This window comes from Colobus angolensis, unplaced genomic scaffold, assembly GCF_000951035.1.
Source record: "Colobus angolensis palliatus isolate OR3802 unplaced genomic scaffold, Cang.pa_1.0 Scaffold14, whole genome shotgun sequence".
Taxonomy (NCBI): Eukaryota; Metazoa; Chordata; class Mammalia; order Primates; family Cercopithecidae; genus Colobus; species Colobus angolensis.
Genome location: NW_012114488.1, coordinates 9,799,911 through 9,815,833, shown reverse-complemented (window position 1 = coordinate 9,815,833; position 15,923 = coordinate 9,799,911). Strand labels below are relative to the sequence as shown.

General features: G+C 46.9%; 1 protein-coding gene across 2 annotated transcripts in view; it reads right to left on the bottom strand.

The window, feature by feature from the left end:
• Positions 1–15,923, bottom strand: part of RPS6KA2 (ribosomal protein S6 kinase, 90kDa, polypeptide 2) — a 445,332-nt gene that overhangs the window by 338,874 nt on the left and 90,535 nt on the right. Inside the window, exon 3 of one of the 2 annotated variants that reach the window (XM_011934953.1) lies at positions 14,857–14,907. The exons of the other annotated variant lie outside the window; for it this stretch is intronic. Within the exon in view, the coding sequence (XP_011790343.1) occupies positions 14,857–14,907 (51 nt within the window). The remainder of the gene's footprint in view (positions 1–14,856; positions 14,908–15,923) is intronic. 2 annotated transcript variants of the gene reach the window in all.

Genomic DNA, 15,923 nt, shown 5'->3' with positions numbered 1-15,923 from the left:
GTGGTGGCGGGCACCTGTAGTCCCAGCTACTCGGGAGGCTGAGGCAGGAGAATGGCATGAACCCGGGAGGCAGAGCTTGCAGTGAGCCGAGATCGAGACACAGCACTCCAGCCTGGGCGACAGAGCGAGACTCCGTCTCAAAGAAAAAAAAATGTGCACACAGTTGGAAAGTCACAGATTTTCTTTCAAAATAGTTATACCCATGGCTCTGTCAGTGATTTCTAGAACACTGTATTTCATATTTTTTCTTTTTTAAAAGCAATTAGCACGACCTGGTTTGGATTCTAATCTGATGCACTCTGATTACATGTGATTATAAACGTGTTTGGGTTAACTCACTTAAAAATGGGCAACCTTGGCCGGGTACAGTGGCTCATGCCTGTAATCCCACCTCTTTGGGAGGCCAAGGTGGTTGGATCACCTGAGGTCAGGAGTTCGAGACCAGCCTGACCAACATGGAGAAACCCCGTCTCTAATAAAAATACAAAATTAGCCGGGCGCGGTGGTGCATGCCTGTAATCCCAGCTACTTAGGAGGCTGAGGCAGGAGAATTGCTTGAACCCGGGAGGTGGAGGTTGTGGTGAGCCGAGATCGCACCATTGCACTCCAGCCTTGGCAACAAGAGCGAAACTCCGTCTCAAAAAATAAAATAAAATAAAAATAAATACTAAAATAAAATGGGCAACCTCAAGGGTGGGAGGAACGAGGAGTGTTTAATGGGAACAGAGCTTCAGTTTGGGATGATGGAAACGTCCTGGAGATGGCAGTGCTGGTGGCTGCCCGGTGTGAATGTACTTAATGCCACTGAACTATGCACTTAAAAATGGTTAAAACTGAAAAATCTTACACACATTTCACCATCACATAAAAAAAAAAAAAAGCAGAAACAATTTTTTAAAGGGCAAACTGCTAGCTCTTAATGAGTTGGTTCTCTTCACCCAAAACTTTACCTTTAGATAAACGTCAGATTTGTCATATTTTCTCCCCTTTGCTTCTGCACTTGCAGAAAAATTCCAGACACCCTTCCCCTCAGTTGTGAAAATACACTTGGGAACAGAAATATTAAGTTTTCTTGGGCTCAAACACAAGATAAATTAAAAACAAGGCAAACTTCAGCCAGCCAGACACGTGGACCTGCTCTTGCCACCACTCCGAGACCCGTGTTGATGATCTGTGAGATTCCACTCTGCCCAGAAAACAGCCTGCCCCTGGCCCCCCAAGCTCTGTCACACCTGTGATTTCCCGGCAGTAAATAAAAACTGCCAAGCTCCCCGGGACCCCCATTTCCCACACGCCCTCCCTTACCTTTCTGAGGAACAGTCTCTGCAGCTTCTTGTGCGGTAGCCTGATCATCATGATGCACTCCCCAGGGCCCTGGGGCCGGGCTCCCCTTGCCGTCCAGCCATTCTGCCAGGGCAGCCGCCACTCCTTTTATCACCTCCTGGGCTGCTGCGCCCGCCCTCACCAGGCAGCTGTACCGCACAGCCCCTCTTCCCTCCTCTCACCCCTCTCCGGGCAACCACAGATTCCCAAGCCAGGAGCCCTGCCCCTCATAGGCACCAGCTGTGAGGTGAAAATGCTCTGGCTGCAGACAAAACGCCCCCTTTGCAAACTCAGAAGCAAAGGAGAGAAGCTGAGAAAACCTCAGCCCCGAGGCTGGCCATCTCCTCTGATGCGAACGCAAAGTTACTCGTGCTGCTCCGAATCCCAGCAGGCTGGAACACAACATCTGGCAGAAGCCGGCAAAGCAGAAGCGTCACTTGGAGGCAATCAAATGTCAGAAACCGTCAAAGACACTCTGAGGGGCAGGCCTGAGGTCCTCGCCAATGCACACCTGCCCACCTGCCCACAGCCAGGCTGGCAACGTGCCTTAGCAGCACATGAAAAGACACCTCGGTCCTTCTCTGTGTCATTTAAACAGAAAGGAGGAGCCAGTGGTAGGAGGAAGGTGAATGAAAATGGTTGCTTATTTCTTTAGGCGGCGCTGGGTCAATGAATGCACCCCAAGGGTGCAAGGATGGCATCACCCTGTATTACCCTTTCAGATGATGCCTCTGACCCAGAGACAGGCACAAGCACATGCACGCACGCTCTCTCTACAACCTCCTCCTGGGCTAACTCGGATATGTCCTTTCTGGCTAACATAAACATTTGCTTTGTTTTCCTGATTAAAACTGAGTTCCCACATTTCCAGAACATCAGCCCCTTTCTTGCTTTCACTTGCCATGGAGCCCTGCCTTGGTGCCGCCAGAAGTGTCCAGGGCTCCACGTGACTGGCAGCTGCTGAGTGCAGGCGGCAGGTTCAGAGTCAGACCCAGGACACTGGCGGAGTTTCCTTTGCTTACTGGTATAGCTTCTTGTTAATACATAAACAGCCTTCTCTGAAAACCTACAGATGCAACAGAAGAGACCTACCAACTGACAATCGCCTTTGAGATGACAGACAGTAGAGGTCATGGCTAAGGATGCAGGTATGGAAATAAACAGACATAAAAACACAGGACGTGAAAAGAAGGAATCAAAGGCAAAGAGGAAATTTAAGACTGAAATGGATAGAAATGACCTTGATTTAGGGCAGTGCGGTGCTGAAAGACGGGGTCCTGTCCACACCTTCCTTATTCCAAGACATTGAGATAAAGAATATTTCCTTCCCAATCAGACAGAAATAGTCGAAGTGCAATTGTCCTTTCTCCAGTGGTTGCATTTCAGGAAACGGGTTCTACCAAAACAACTTTTCACCCATTTTGTGGCTTCCAGAGCACACATGGCGTATGTTCTTTCCTTTGCATGCAGAGCTGATTAAAACTCATTTATCCAGGTCAATGTTGCATTTGTGTGTGTGTGTGTGTGTGCGTGCCTGTGTGTGTGCAGGTGTGTGTGGTCTACACAGATACATACATACTTGAGGTAAATAACAACTGAAAGGAGCTTTGGTCAGTCCTTCAGAGGGACTTTGTAAGGTATCATTTTTATTAACCCTGCTTTCCACTATAGGAACTTTATTAAGAATCTATAATATAACGTTTTTAGAAACATATGCCATACATCTGCCATGATATACACTTTTTTTTCTATTCTGGAGTCGTTGGCAAATATTACGTTCTAAGCAGAACGGTCACACTTCTGAGCTGTTACTTTGAGAATAGAGCACGGTTTGTTCACAGGCCAAGTTACGGCAACAGAAGAAAATGCCTCTGTCTTCCAAAATTTCTCAATTACCTTTTGCTACTTTTGCTGGCACAAAATAATAACACAGGGAGGTTAATAGAAACTAAGGCTCTTTCCAGTCTCACCAAATTTCGCATGCGTGATTTTATTTGGGTCTCAGCACTGCGGGAGTGTTTCAGCCTTGACTTCTCTCTGTCAGATCATCAGGAGCTTTAAAACAATCCCAGTTCTGTTTCTTTTCCCTAAAATGAATGCACATCCACATTTCACCTCTTTGAAAATGCTGGATCTTAAAATACATGTGCAGCCTTTCACAGAAATAGGCACTCCTGCTTCTTGGAAACACACTGGTGGTGTCTTCTCACACCGTCTACCACTAGCTGCAGCCTCAGCTCCTACGGAAGACGCAGCTGCAACCCAGTCCGTATCCTGGCCCAGTAGTCAACGCAGTGCCGTTCCCACCAGCGTACAGAGAGGTTTGTGCTTTGTGAAGCCCTACTGCATGGGATTTCTAAGTGTCGAAGGAGGACAATATATTTTCCTGAAAACTTAACTCTGTGGTCCTTCATAAATACTTTGTTTTAATTTTAAAATATATAGTATTCAGGCTTGATTGAGATTTGGAAATTTTTACTAAATTTTTGTTTGAGGGTGTGGTGTTGGGGCCCCGGTATTGTTTCAGATACACAGGAATAAAAATGGGAGGTTTCTTTTCGCTGTCTGTAACCTACTTCAATTGGTTGGCAAAGATGCATAGCTCATGTAGGGAAATGTTCCCAGGTTAGGCAAATCAGTGGCCCCTGGGGAATGGTGATTTGGAGAGACAAAGGTGGGCTCACTTTGGTGAACAAATATTTCCTTAGGTTATTTTGCACACAGAGTAAAATTAAAAGGCTTCTTAAGAAATTGTAAACATCGTGTTTACAATTGTGTAAACATCTTCTTTTAAGGATATATTGAGCTGGTTTAATCCCCAAAGAAAAAATACCCAGGGGTCAAGCAAAGCAATTGAACTACATCAAAGATGAACTCACCAAAGCTATCTACTGAATGTCAGGGTGATGAGATCATCGCACAGAGTACGTGAGCACCACCCCCATCCCCATTGCATTCTGGTTTGAGACTGTGAGGACTCCAGGTCGATTCTATCGTTCCTGACAACAGGAAACCAGCATAGGTTAGATTAGTGCAAGCCACGGGAAAGCTTGAAAATGACTCGGCCAAAAATGCTCATCCTTCCCGCACCACATATTTTGCTGGAATTGCTTAAAATAGCCTGCTCACTGGCAATCCCTCTTCCCATTTCCAACCTGATGGCAACGTGCGTGGATACTGAGTTGGGGAAAGGAGAATCGGATGGGGGAAATGGAGATGCAAATTGTCTGAATAATCCTCAACTACAGTGATTTGGTTTTTGGTATCTGTATTTACAGTTATCCTAAATGCAATTCAATCCAAACTTCCATAAGAATTAAAAGGAAATTTTCCAGGACTTGGTACTTTTGAAAGTGCATTAGCAAAATCAATCAGGCCTTGGGTCTCTGGCTAAATGGTGGTCATGTGAGAGCTAGAGGGTTTGCAATGGAAACCTTTCATTTTTAATGGCATTTAATCACAGGTGGATGTGAGTTTGTAAACTGAATGTTGTCATGGTGATGATGGCAAGAAATTGCCTTTTATTTATTTTTGAGACCGAGTCTCGCTTTGTCGCCCAGGCTGGAGTGCAGTGGTGTGATCTCAGCTCACTACAATCTCCGCCTCCCGGGGTTAAGCAATTCTCGTATTTTAGCCTCTCAAGTAGCTGGGACGATAGGCACGTGCCACCACATCCGGCTAAATTTTTAGTAGAGACAGGATTTCACCATGTTGCCCAGGCTGGTCTCGAACTCCTGACCTCAAGTGATCCACTCGCCTCAGCCTCCCAAAATGCTGGGATTACAGGCATGAGCCACCCCACCTGGCCACCTTTTATTTTATGCCATGGGAAATCTTTATAACAATCTTGGCTTACTCATTTACCAAATACATTTTTAAAGACATTATTTTGAAAACATCTCTGGCTAATTGGTGAAAAGCAGCTATCACTGTGTATTGGCTATGGCTTTAAAAGCATTGCTATTGTTGTCATGTAAGCATCCATCTTCCAGCAGCAGAACCAAAATGCTCACACAATTCAGCCCAAAGAATAAACAACCACCATGCAGCAGAAAACATCTGTTTCGTGTTTCCATTAGACTATCAGCATCTCAGCCTGGAAGCAATATTTTGTGTCTTCCTCTGGAAAACCTAGTAGTTCACTTCCATATCTTTGGACCCATAGAGAATCAGACGGATGACTTTAGCCTTTGTTGAAGACACCGCTGGGAGTGAGCTGTACCTTTCCCCTTCCTAGGCCCCGGGGAGATAGGAAGGTGGGACTGAATGGCTGTGTCCTATCCACTGGGAATGGAGTGGAAGGGAAGTGTCTCCCGACATTTGAGGCAGTGTGGAGGGCGCAAGTTATCCCCTGCACCCCAGTCTCACGGCGAGAACAAACAGCCCAGGGAGGGTAGAGCTCCAGATGGGGTAACCTTGTCTCCCAGCCCCCTGGACCTCTGAGAAAGTGGCTCAGGATAGCCCTGCTGGTGACCTCATGGGAAAGAAGCCTTGCAGACAGGAGTGAGAAGTAGGCCCTGTCACAGGGAGGCCCTGGTGTCACCACAGAGGTACATGGTCTGTCCCATCTGGACCAAGACAAATGACAGAAATCTTAGGTACTGGTTTTGCCAAAAGGAAACTGAGGCCCAAAGAGGCCACACAGCCCAGGCACTAGGACAGTGGTGTCCCTGTGCCCACCCCTCCCTCAATGTCCTCATGTTTTACCACATTCTCCCTCAGACGCAAAACCAAATCGTGGCCGCTCTTTACCACTTAGCCATGTTGGCTCAACCTTAGCACTGTTCAAGGCAATCAGTATGCATTAGTGTGTGCATGCAGTGTGCGTGCATGTTTGTAAGTCTAAGGTAATCGGTATGCATGAGTGTGTGCATGCAGTGTGCATGAGTGTGTTTGTATGTCTAAGGCAATTGGTATGCATGTGTGTCCATGCAGTGTGCGTGTGTTTGTATGTCTAAGGCAATCAGTATGCATGTGTGTGTGCATGCAGTGTGCGTGTGTATGTTTGTATGTCTAAGGTAATCGGTATGCATGTGTGTGTGCATGCAGTGTGCGTGTGTTTGTATGTCTATGCGCATGTGTGTGTGTGTGCATGTTAAAGGGAGGAGGGATCATGAAGTTCAAATTCCCCCACAGCACCTGGCGTGGTCTCTAGCACATGGAGTGTGTAAAGTCACGTTCTTAAGTGAAAGTATCTTGGGAAACTGGCCTCATTTTCCCTTATGGAGCTGATCTCGAATCACTCAGGATCTCACACCGAGCTGTAAGCCAGCACCAGGGTTACACCCTGCTGTACACTGCGGTCCCTGAGAGACTCACTCAGCCTCACGTGAAAGTCCTGTTTGCTCCCAGTTCACAGGTAAATAAATCAACAGCTCCACAGAGAAGGAATAGCACCTTCCCATCCGGTCCACTCCCAGGAAACGACCTTCACTCCTGCCCCGACTTTCAGGAGTCAACATGGAAAGGGAGCAAGACATGACCCTGAGCCTCGCACCACAAGATCTGAGGCCTGTGGGCACCAAGGCCACTGCAGAGTGCAGGTGGAAACACAGGTACACAGGTGACCTTCCGTGGGTCAAAGAAACGGTTTCACATGCTTCTGTGATAATAGCTGCAAGCATGAATAAAGTCCAGTTTTCTTTGGAAGGCATTGATGGGTTCAGCGGCTCTCCTCAATGCATGGATAGCAAAAATAGAGCTACTATAAGGTGGGGTCTGTGATTTATTGTCATTAAATTTCAAACAGAGAGTCTTAAACTAAAAATATTTGGGACCCAGTAACGGAGAAGTCCCAGCAGCAGTATCAGCATCATCGAAGGAAACACATTTCCTGCCTTACAGGTTCTGGTTTCCAGGTTTAGCTGAAGCCTGTTAGAGGGCATTCGCTTAGCATGGAAAAAGCAAAGTGAAGAATAATTTTAAATTCTTTTGGAGTCATTAAAGGGTTACATTAAGAAAATGGAAAAATGTGATTTCCACAAAATAAATTGCAAGAGTAAATTATCTTTGATTTCAGTAAATGTCTACGTCATAGAATCACAGTTAAGACCCTAAAGCCACACGGCTCGGTTCAAATCCATGACTCCACCACTTGGCTGTGTCACCTGGTACAACTTAATTGCCTCCATGCTCTCATCTGTAGAATGGGAGAGAGCAGTAATGAGAGTGACTACTTCCTCTGGTTGTGAGGGTCACACGAGTTCGCACTGTAAGGTGCTGAGAACATAGTGAGTATTCTATAAGGATTTACCAAAGAAAAGCAAACGAAAAACAGGAGCAAAGAAGGGAAACCTGGATTTCCTTGGGGGAACAACCTTGGACACCGAAAGTTAGTAAGAAAGAGCTGTCAATTTCTTTACCTCCTCCCTGTACAGATCAGAGCATTGAGAAAAGGCATTTTGTAAGCAGCGAGGCACCACACAGATGAACGGCGACGACCTTGTTAATTCGCTGTTACAAATCAAGTCCCAAGGGTTCTGTGATAATAACCAAGTGCAAACAATCCCAGCAAATCCAGAGCTGTGCCTGTCCGTGTACTTCGAGAAAGAGGCACACCCAGCAGTCCTTTAAAGATTGTTTTCAGACCCATGACAGCACAACCGGCCTTGTCCATGTCCTCCACCAAATGCTGAATTGTGTGGCCAACACAACACTGTCCATGACCTGCTGTAAAGCAACTTCTGTTAGGGTTCTTGTTGTTCAGCTAGAAAGAATGTGAAGTGTTTGGGGACTTGTGAGCGTGAGGAATTGCCACATGTGGGGCTTCTGAGTGCCCCGTGCCTTGCATCGCTCCCCACTCTGAGGACCATGTGGTGCTGGGACTCCATTCCCATTGGGGAGGTCATGAGTCAGAGGGTGAGAGAAATGAGGCTGAGCCCCAGCTCAGAGCTGGGAAGAGCCCTGGCACTGCACGCCGCAGTGTGGTCAGGGTCATTGAAGGCCAGGGACATTTTAGTGATGGGCAGAGGGAAGGACACCAGGAGGTGCCTGAAGAGGAAGACTGTGAGGTGGGAGGAAGAGTGGGAGGTTCTGCCCCAGGGTGGCCAAGGAGCAGGGTGCTCCCTAAAGGAAGGTGTCGAGAACGGCAAGCCCTGAGGAGGTGCTGGACTGTGGGGATCAGGTCTAACAGCATGGGACCCGCGCTTCTCTCCTCACAAGGCAGCTCAGTGAAGCTGAAGGAGTGAAATCTGGCCACAGTGAGAAGGCAGGCGAGGGTGGTTGCAGGAAGGCTGGAGGAGGCCATGCCCCAGGCCTAGGTGGGGAAGCAGAGTGGGGCAGGGCGCAGGGGGTTGGGGAGGAGTCAGGGTCCCTGTCACTGACCACACTGAGTGTGGCTGCACTTCCCCAGGCACAGCCAGGTGCTCTCACGCTGTGAAAAACAAACCAGAAGGAGCCTTCAGCCATGAGCCCACAACCCCTGACAACGTGAGAAAGATGTGGCACAGGGACTCAGACAGCGGTCGCCACGGTGACACCTGCATCCATGCAAGCACCTGTGTAAACACATGCTACAGTCACATGCTACGTATTTCACACATTTACACACTACACAACGTGTGTGTGTTCATATACATGTGAATCAACACACATATGCAGGAACAACAAAGCACTTCCGCAGCCTTGACGTTTTCTCTACCGAGTTCTGTCCTCTCAACATATACCCACGGAGGTGGCATGACCTTCCCAAGACCAAATGGCCAATGGGGCGACCCTGCCTGGGTCTCTCAGCTGCAGCCTGGGGCTTTCTCCTCCCTGCCAGCTCCAGGGCAGATGGCAGGAGGAATAGCCACTGCACTGAACAAGGGAAGGACCCAGAAGTTAGGCCACGTGAGGAGAACCACAGCCCTGGAGTGAGCGGCCAGCATGGGTAGTGTGTGCAGCATCTCTGGACTCATAAACAGTGCTCCTGACACTGGACTCCACAAAGCCGAGCGCCATAGGAAGCTCCCAGATGTTGCCAGGGCTGGAGATCAGCAGGCGCACCCAGCACACCAGCCCTCAAGTAGAGGGCGCTCCAGGATGCGTGGTGACAACCCACGGCCACGAGCACAGTCAGCCCTTCTTAGCTGTGGCCCCTGCCCCTGCTCCCACCTCCAAGATCCCTGCTGCTCGCTTAATGTGGGATGAAACAGGTTCCTTATTACATCCGCAGCCCAAGGACAGGCTCAGTGTGCACGAACACATAGAGGCTCAATAAATCCTGCAGTAATAACAAGATAATGACTTTGTTTAACTTTTAGTAGATTATAAAAGATAAGCATCATTCCCGATAGCTCTTATTTTCTGAGACCTTGATTTAGAAAGTGCTGGCTTAAAGTGGTGTAGAAGGTGTAAGATGTGGAACTGGCATTTAAGTAAGAAAATTCAAAGAGCATCTTACTTTTTTGAAAGACATGGAGCTAAGCGTCACATTTTAGATGCATGACTGAGTGATTTACTTAATTTGTTTTGAGCTTCATCTCCTCATCTGTAAAATGGCAATACTAAAAGTAATATAAATAAACAGTGATTATGAAAAAATTGGCTGGGGCAATGGCAGGCACCCAGTGACTACCAGCTCTTCTGAACAGGGTAAGGGAGGTTGAGTGTAGGCTCCCTTCACGGTGACACGGTCCTCCAGCCTGTTACAAACAAAACACTTCCAACTTTCTAGTTTACTGAAGGTTGATGTCATAATGGCTGTGATTATGATGTAAGAAATTTTCAGGGTGAATTACAAATTCCAAACAAAACATTCCCTTTGGGTAGCCTGAGGTGTGTAATTATCATGACAACGTCTTTTGGGTTGCACTGGTAAGTGGCAGTGACTTGTTTGATTAATGGATTCAATACTTCTTTTCATGTCAGTGAATAGAGGATACCTTCAGTTGGTGAAATTGCCTGAGATACAAGTCCTATCCACGTCACTAAACCCAAGATATATTAAATAACTTCAATCTGTACCGTATCATCACCCAATGATAATAGTGCTATTTAAAATTTTTTAGAGTAAATTGAGCCTTAACTTTAAGCCTATAACTTAAATTATATTTAACTTTCAAATATAATTATTGTACTAGCAATATAGATTTCTTTGGAAATTATAAAAATATGGAGAAAATAAAAATTACATATACTCCTACAACTGAATGAAAAGCCTTGGTAATTTTTGGATTTGTGTGCATGTGTGTTTTCCTTTCAAACTTTTTTTCTAAAACTCCTACCTGTTTCTATAAGGAGTGAGGAGGTGGGCTATAGCTGAATATGATAAAACATTGGATCTACTTTTTTTTTCCTAAATTTAATTTTTGATTTTTCTCCAGCTATCCCAAAAAGACATTTATAAGTATGACCTCAATCGAAGGATTTTTCTAGCTCAAATTCTAACCCTGATCACACCACTATTTTCTGCTGAAGTGCAATGCACAGATTTTGAAAGCCCACCCAGTGACTCAAGTAACTACAGGAAGGAAAAGAAATTTGTCTCTTCAGTGGTTGTTCGGGGATGGAATGCACAACAGCACAGAGGTTGCAAGGTGCTCCTTTTTAGTTGCAAGTATCTCCTTTTGCTACCACCCCTGTTCCGGAAGCTTCCCTCAGCACCCCACTCACCCCACAGTGTCTGCACCCAGCTGCATGGCCCTGCGGGCTTAATGTGCCTCTCCTCCCTTGGCTTTGTTTACAAGTCCAAGGAACACGCCTCCCAACTCCCGAGCCCTGCTGCACCCAGATGTCTGCACCAACTCACCGCCACAAGAGTGAATGAAGGTCTCTTCCTTAGCTGGGAGCTGGCCTAGCGAAGAGGAAGGGCTCAGCTATCTGCAGGAAGAGATGGCTCCACACTGGAATTTTTGTCTCTGGAAACAGACTGAAGAACCAGACTTTTATATTTTGTTACCGAGATTCTGCCCAGTTTTTAGTGTAGCCTATCACCTCCCCATGAATAACGCCATCAAAAAGCCAAATACACCTGCAACTACCGTCTCACACACTTCAGCTAGCAAGGCAGAGGCACGGAACGATTTGATGAAAAAGACAGAGGAAAACAGAAAAATCACCCCTCTAGCCAAGACCACAAAGGCCGCGCAGATCAGAGTGGACCGGATCAATGTGGTCCAGAGGTGAAAGCATGGTTAGAGGAAGACAAAACGGAAGGAGAAGCCAGCTCATGTTCCCTTCAGAATCCTAGTCGGAAAATTAATTTTGTGACTCAGCTAAGGGATGCTGCTGTCACCCAGGAACCCTTCAGACTGGGCTCCACTTGCAAGCAAGCCTCAAAGGGACCCAGGAAGGGTGAACATTCGGCCAGAATGTGTTGAGTGTCCCCAATGTTCCAGGCTTTGCCCCTGCACTGCAGCTCCCTAAGGACTGAGTTTGAGTCACCTCACTATTCTATTTGCATATCAAGTTACCTGACAAAAGAACCACTGTTTCCCAAATTATTAAGAACTAAAGACAATACCTCCACAAACACACACACACACACACACACACACACACACACACACACACACCCCCTGGTGTCAGGCAGCCGGCTGACACAGAGTGTGTGCATGGATTGCTAACCACGGCAGAACCTGCTCTCACTGTTTGGGTGCAAACCTTGGGGGTTTTATTGTTCCGCGACTGAAGTCTGCCTCTGTGTCCCCACGTGTAAAATCGCTACCTTTGGCCACCGCTGCACCGTAATAAGGGTGCTCACATTTCTGTCCTTCCAATAGCTGGAAATCTGAGGAACAATTACTTTTTCTTTATTCAAGTCCTACACAATTGATAGGTGGTGGATCAATGCAACTCTGTAACACAGGGCATGTGTGTTCACTTCGAAGCCGTAAGAAAAGGGAAGAAAGAGGAGGAAACCCAGAGAGGGCCTCAGCGGGCAGCAGTGGCCCGGGACGAACTCCTCCTGTTCTGGTTGAGGTTGGGTGTGGACAAAAGAAAACATCCTCCCTTTGGAACTGGAACCTCCTTTGTGTTTCTTCTAAAATTTCATTTTTTATAAAGGCAAATACATAAAGAGTGAAATCATGATGGAGAAAGAGGACATACAATTAGCTGTGGAACTAGAGGCACCTGGCAGGACTTATTAGGCAAAATCCATGAAAGACGCTGACTGCTGTGTTAGTGCCACCCATGCTTCTGGGACCCTCCTGGTGAGCAGCCGAATGTTGCTTAGCGAAGCAGCAGGGGCACCTGCCTCTGCCTCAGAGGCTCAGTCTGTGTTAGGAGTTTCAGCAGAAGACTCTGGAATCCTCTAACCTGGTATAACAATCTGTTGAACATCAACTTTCGAGGAGTCTTTTTAAAAATATGTACAGAGAGGAGTGGGTAGGGAGGGAGAGAGAGAGGGAAAAAAAACCAAACCAGAATGATCAGCAGAGGGAGAGTTAAAGCCTTCATTTGGCAATCACTGCTGCCTTCCTACCTTGTCAGACTTCTGGACTGCTCCTGGGTGATCCTGTGTGAGATCTGATTTGCATTTTTTATCCTAAACCGACGGGGTTCCTGCCTATCAAATTCAAAGCGAATCTGGGAACATTGCCAGGATTTTAACCTGCTCCAAGGCTAAAGGCAGTGGAGGGGATTTTGCTGGCCCTCAGCCCACAGAGACCCTGTGGCCACATGGCTCCTGGGGTTCTCCCATGCTTTGACCCTAGGATGTGTGACCAGACGCAGTGTCCTGGCAGAAACAGCCGCTCTCCTGGGAACACTTTCCAATTCCAACTATGGCACTTATGGTTAACGCCTGGCCGGCCTGGCTGTTGATTTAGGAAGGAACGGCTCTCCAAGGGTGCCCACACCCTACCCCGGCCCTGAACTCAGTGTGCAGCACCCACCAGACCCATGCTTGTGCCATTGGCCCAACGCTCACTGCTATGACCAAGAGAGGAGAAACATCCAGTATTGGAACGTGTCATCTTTCTGTAGAGTGCTCAGGCTAGGTGTGGATTGGGATGATAATAACACTTTTTCATTTGCCAAGAAACATAGTTCGTCACACATTTGGATAAAGCCACATCAAGTTTCGCTAAGAATCACCAATTACAGCCTGACTCTTTTTTTTCTTGAATAGATTATGGACCAGACTGACAAGAGATTATGAGAAAGGAATAGAAGACTGTGTTCTTCCCACGCCAGCAGGCCTTGTTTGCTGAGTTGATGTAAGTTAGGATGTAATCCAAACTGGGGAGTCAGCCATTTGCCTAACCCCTTAGCTGAAATAGTCAGAACCAGCTTGAGATTCTGTGTGCCCACTCATCACCTTTGCACAGTCACCATCAACCGTACAAAACACAAGTTCCACATCCAATAAGGAAACTCAATTTATGCAAAATGCATTCAGACCCAGATAGTAGTACCACAAGTATGGAAAAAGTAAAACAGTGGAATTCAAGTGTCAAGCATTGTTGGCAATGGAATGCAGCAGGGACCTCTCCTCCAGGATTTGGGACCACCTAAAACCAGGTGGGACTCGGCCTCTCCCGTCAGGGACTTGCAGGCCCCGGCGACCGCGCTGAGAAAAGGCAGCCACACCCTTGTGCAGTGCCCTCCCTGGGCAGCTCCGAGGGCCACCCGCTGCCCAGCAAGACCCCTGTGGCAGAGCTCATGCTGTCCTCAGAAGACCTTTTTAACCTTATTATTATATTTTTGCTTTTTAGCTTCAGGAAAGCTGCCAGAAAATCAGGAGTATTTTGCTTCACATGAACTACAGCACAGTTTAAGACATCAACGTAGATGAGAATAAGCCCAACCAGAAACCAACTTCCAATGACCCGTTTTGCACCTACAGGGAGCAGACCCATTTAGCCTGCGGCAACCACTGCAGAGGCGCGGCCCCAAGGATGAGCAATCCCATGGCATCACAACCGCACGTGGCGTGATTACTGACTTATTACATTTCACCTGTGTGATGCAGCCCAAAGGCATTGAAAACAGCCATTAAACTATCTTTAAAAATGTTTTGTTAATAAAGGTATTAAAACCAGATAGATGCTTGAAATGGGAGAAATCTACCTCCATCTAAAATTATCTATTTTAGTCCTAATTCCTAGAAAAACCGTTGCTGAGCCACACACACGAGTCAGCAACCAACCCGCAAACCGCGAGGGCAGACACAGCCCCGGGCAGCTTCAGCACCCACCTTTGCCTCGCTGTCATGGCTCGCTTCTGCCTCTGGTAATTCCAGCTTATTTTGAAGGCACATCACAGTTTTAAAAGGAATATTGGACATAAAGTGATGCACAGATTCAGAATCAAACTCAAATCATAATGCATCGCAAGATGACATCCCCAGTTTAGCACGCTAGGCAGCCGCTGCTGTACAAGGACATTACTGCACAAAGCACTCGGATTCCCCACAGGATACCAAAAAATTCACATTTTCCTGTGGAGTGGGCCAGCCTTCTAAAAAGCTCTTCATGGCTTGCCTTGCTGGACTCTGGGCACCGTGAAACAACTCAATAAACTGAACAAGACTTCATGTTTAACTTAAAAAAAAAATGTAACTCACGTGACCACGGAAAAAAACGAACCCACAGGAATGCTTCTTACCTCTGCGGATCCAGCTACCTTTGTCTTGGAGGCAGCTGAGTCACTTTTGCCCTGTGAAAATGGAAACGAAGAAAGAATTCCTTTAAGTCACAGGACATATTTACAGTCAGCAACTTCATTAGCAAGGGCATTACTACCGTACTCACCAGGCCTGTGAGCTTTTTGTTTCTAAACATTAATCTCCACATCATTTTAAATAATTGGAGGAGTTTCTTTCGCGTTCAGGAAGCCCTTTAGTGAAAGCCTACAGAAGAAAGGAACTTGCGACTTTTGCACAACTTTTAAAATTTAGCCAAAGGAAGTGATGGTGTTCCCATCACCAACCTCAAACCTCAACGGAAAGAAAGTCACTCTTTCAAGCTCCAAATGTACAGCATTTATCTTCCGAGCTGCACATCAGTGATGAGCAGGCAAATGCTTTCAGGTGACTCTAAACTCTACTCTACGGAAGAGGCTCATTCCAGCTATTTTAATCTGTAGATTTCATCTTCATCCATAATAGGCTCGCATACAACTAGTTAAAATTCCAATCATGCTTGGTCCCAGGGCTTAAACCCGGAAGCGCATGTGTCTAGGGGGCCTTTCTTCTTCCCAAGGCTCTTTTTGGCCAGCATAGTTTGGAGGTGACCTGAAGATTTTACTCAGCAACGTGGTTTTAGGACCGTTGAGAGCAAAGACAACGGCTACCCTTACTGCTGCACATTCCATACTGTAGGGGCCACATTTCCATTTTCTACTTTCTCCTTTAGCCTTTTCCTGCCACATTTCTATTCTGTTCTCTGTTCCTTGGCTGATACCCACTGAAAAATAAGAGATGAAGGAAGAAGCCAGAATTCAAATGAAATCTCCTTTACCCCTACTGATGACTGCTGTTCAAGTGCCAGAAGACAGAGGGTGGGAATCACCACCTAAATGAAATGAGAAGGCTAACAGGAGATGCCAGCGGCCTCTGCTGCCTCGCATGGCCCTCGGTTGTCATGAGTCAGCACAGCTTTGGGGCTGGCTCCTCCCGAGTGTGCCACGAGGAAAGGGGTCCAGCGAGACCGCTGTGAGAGAAACCCCTGCAC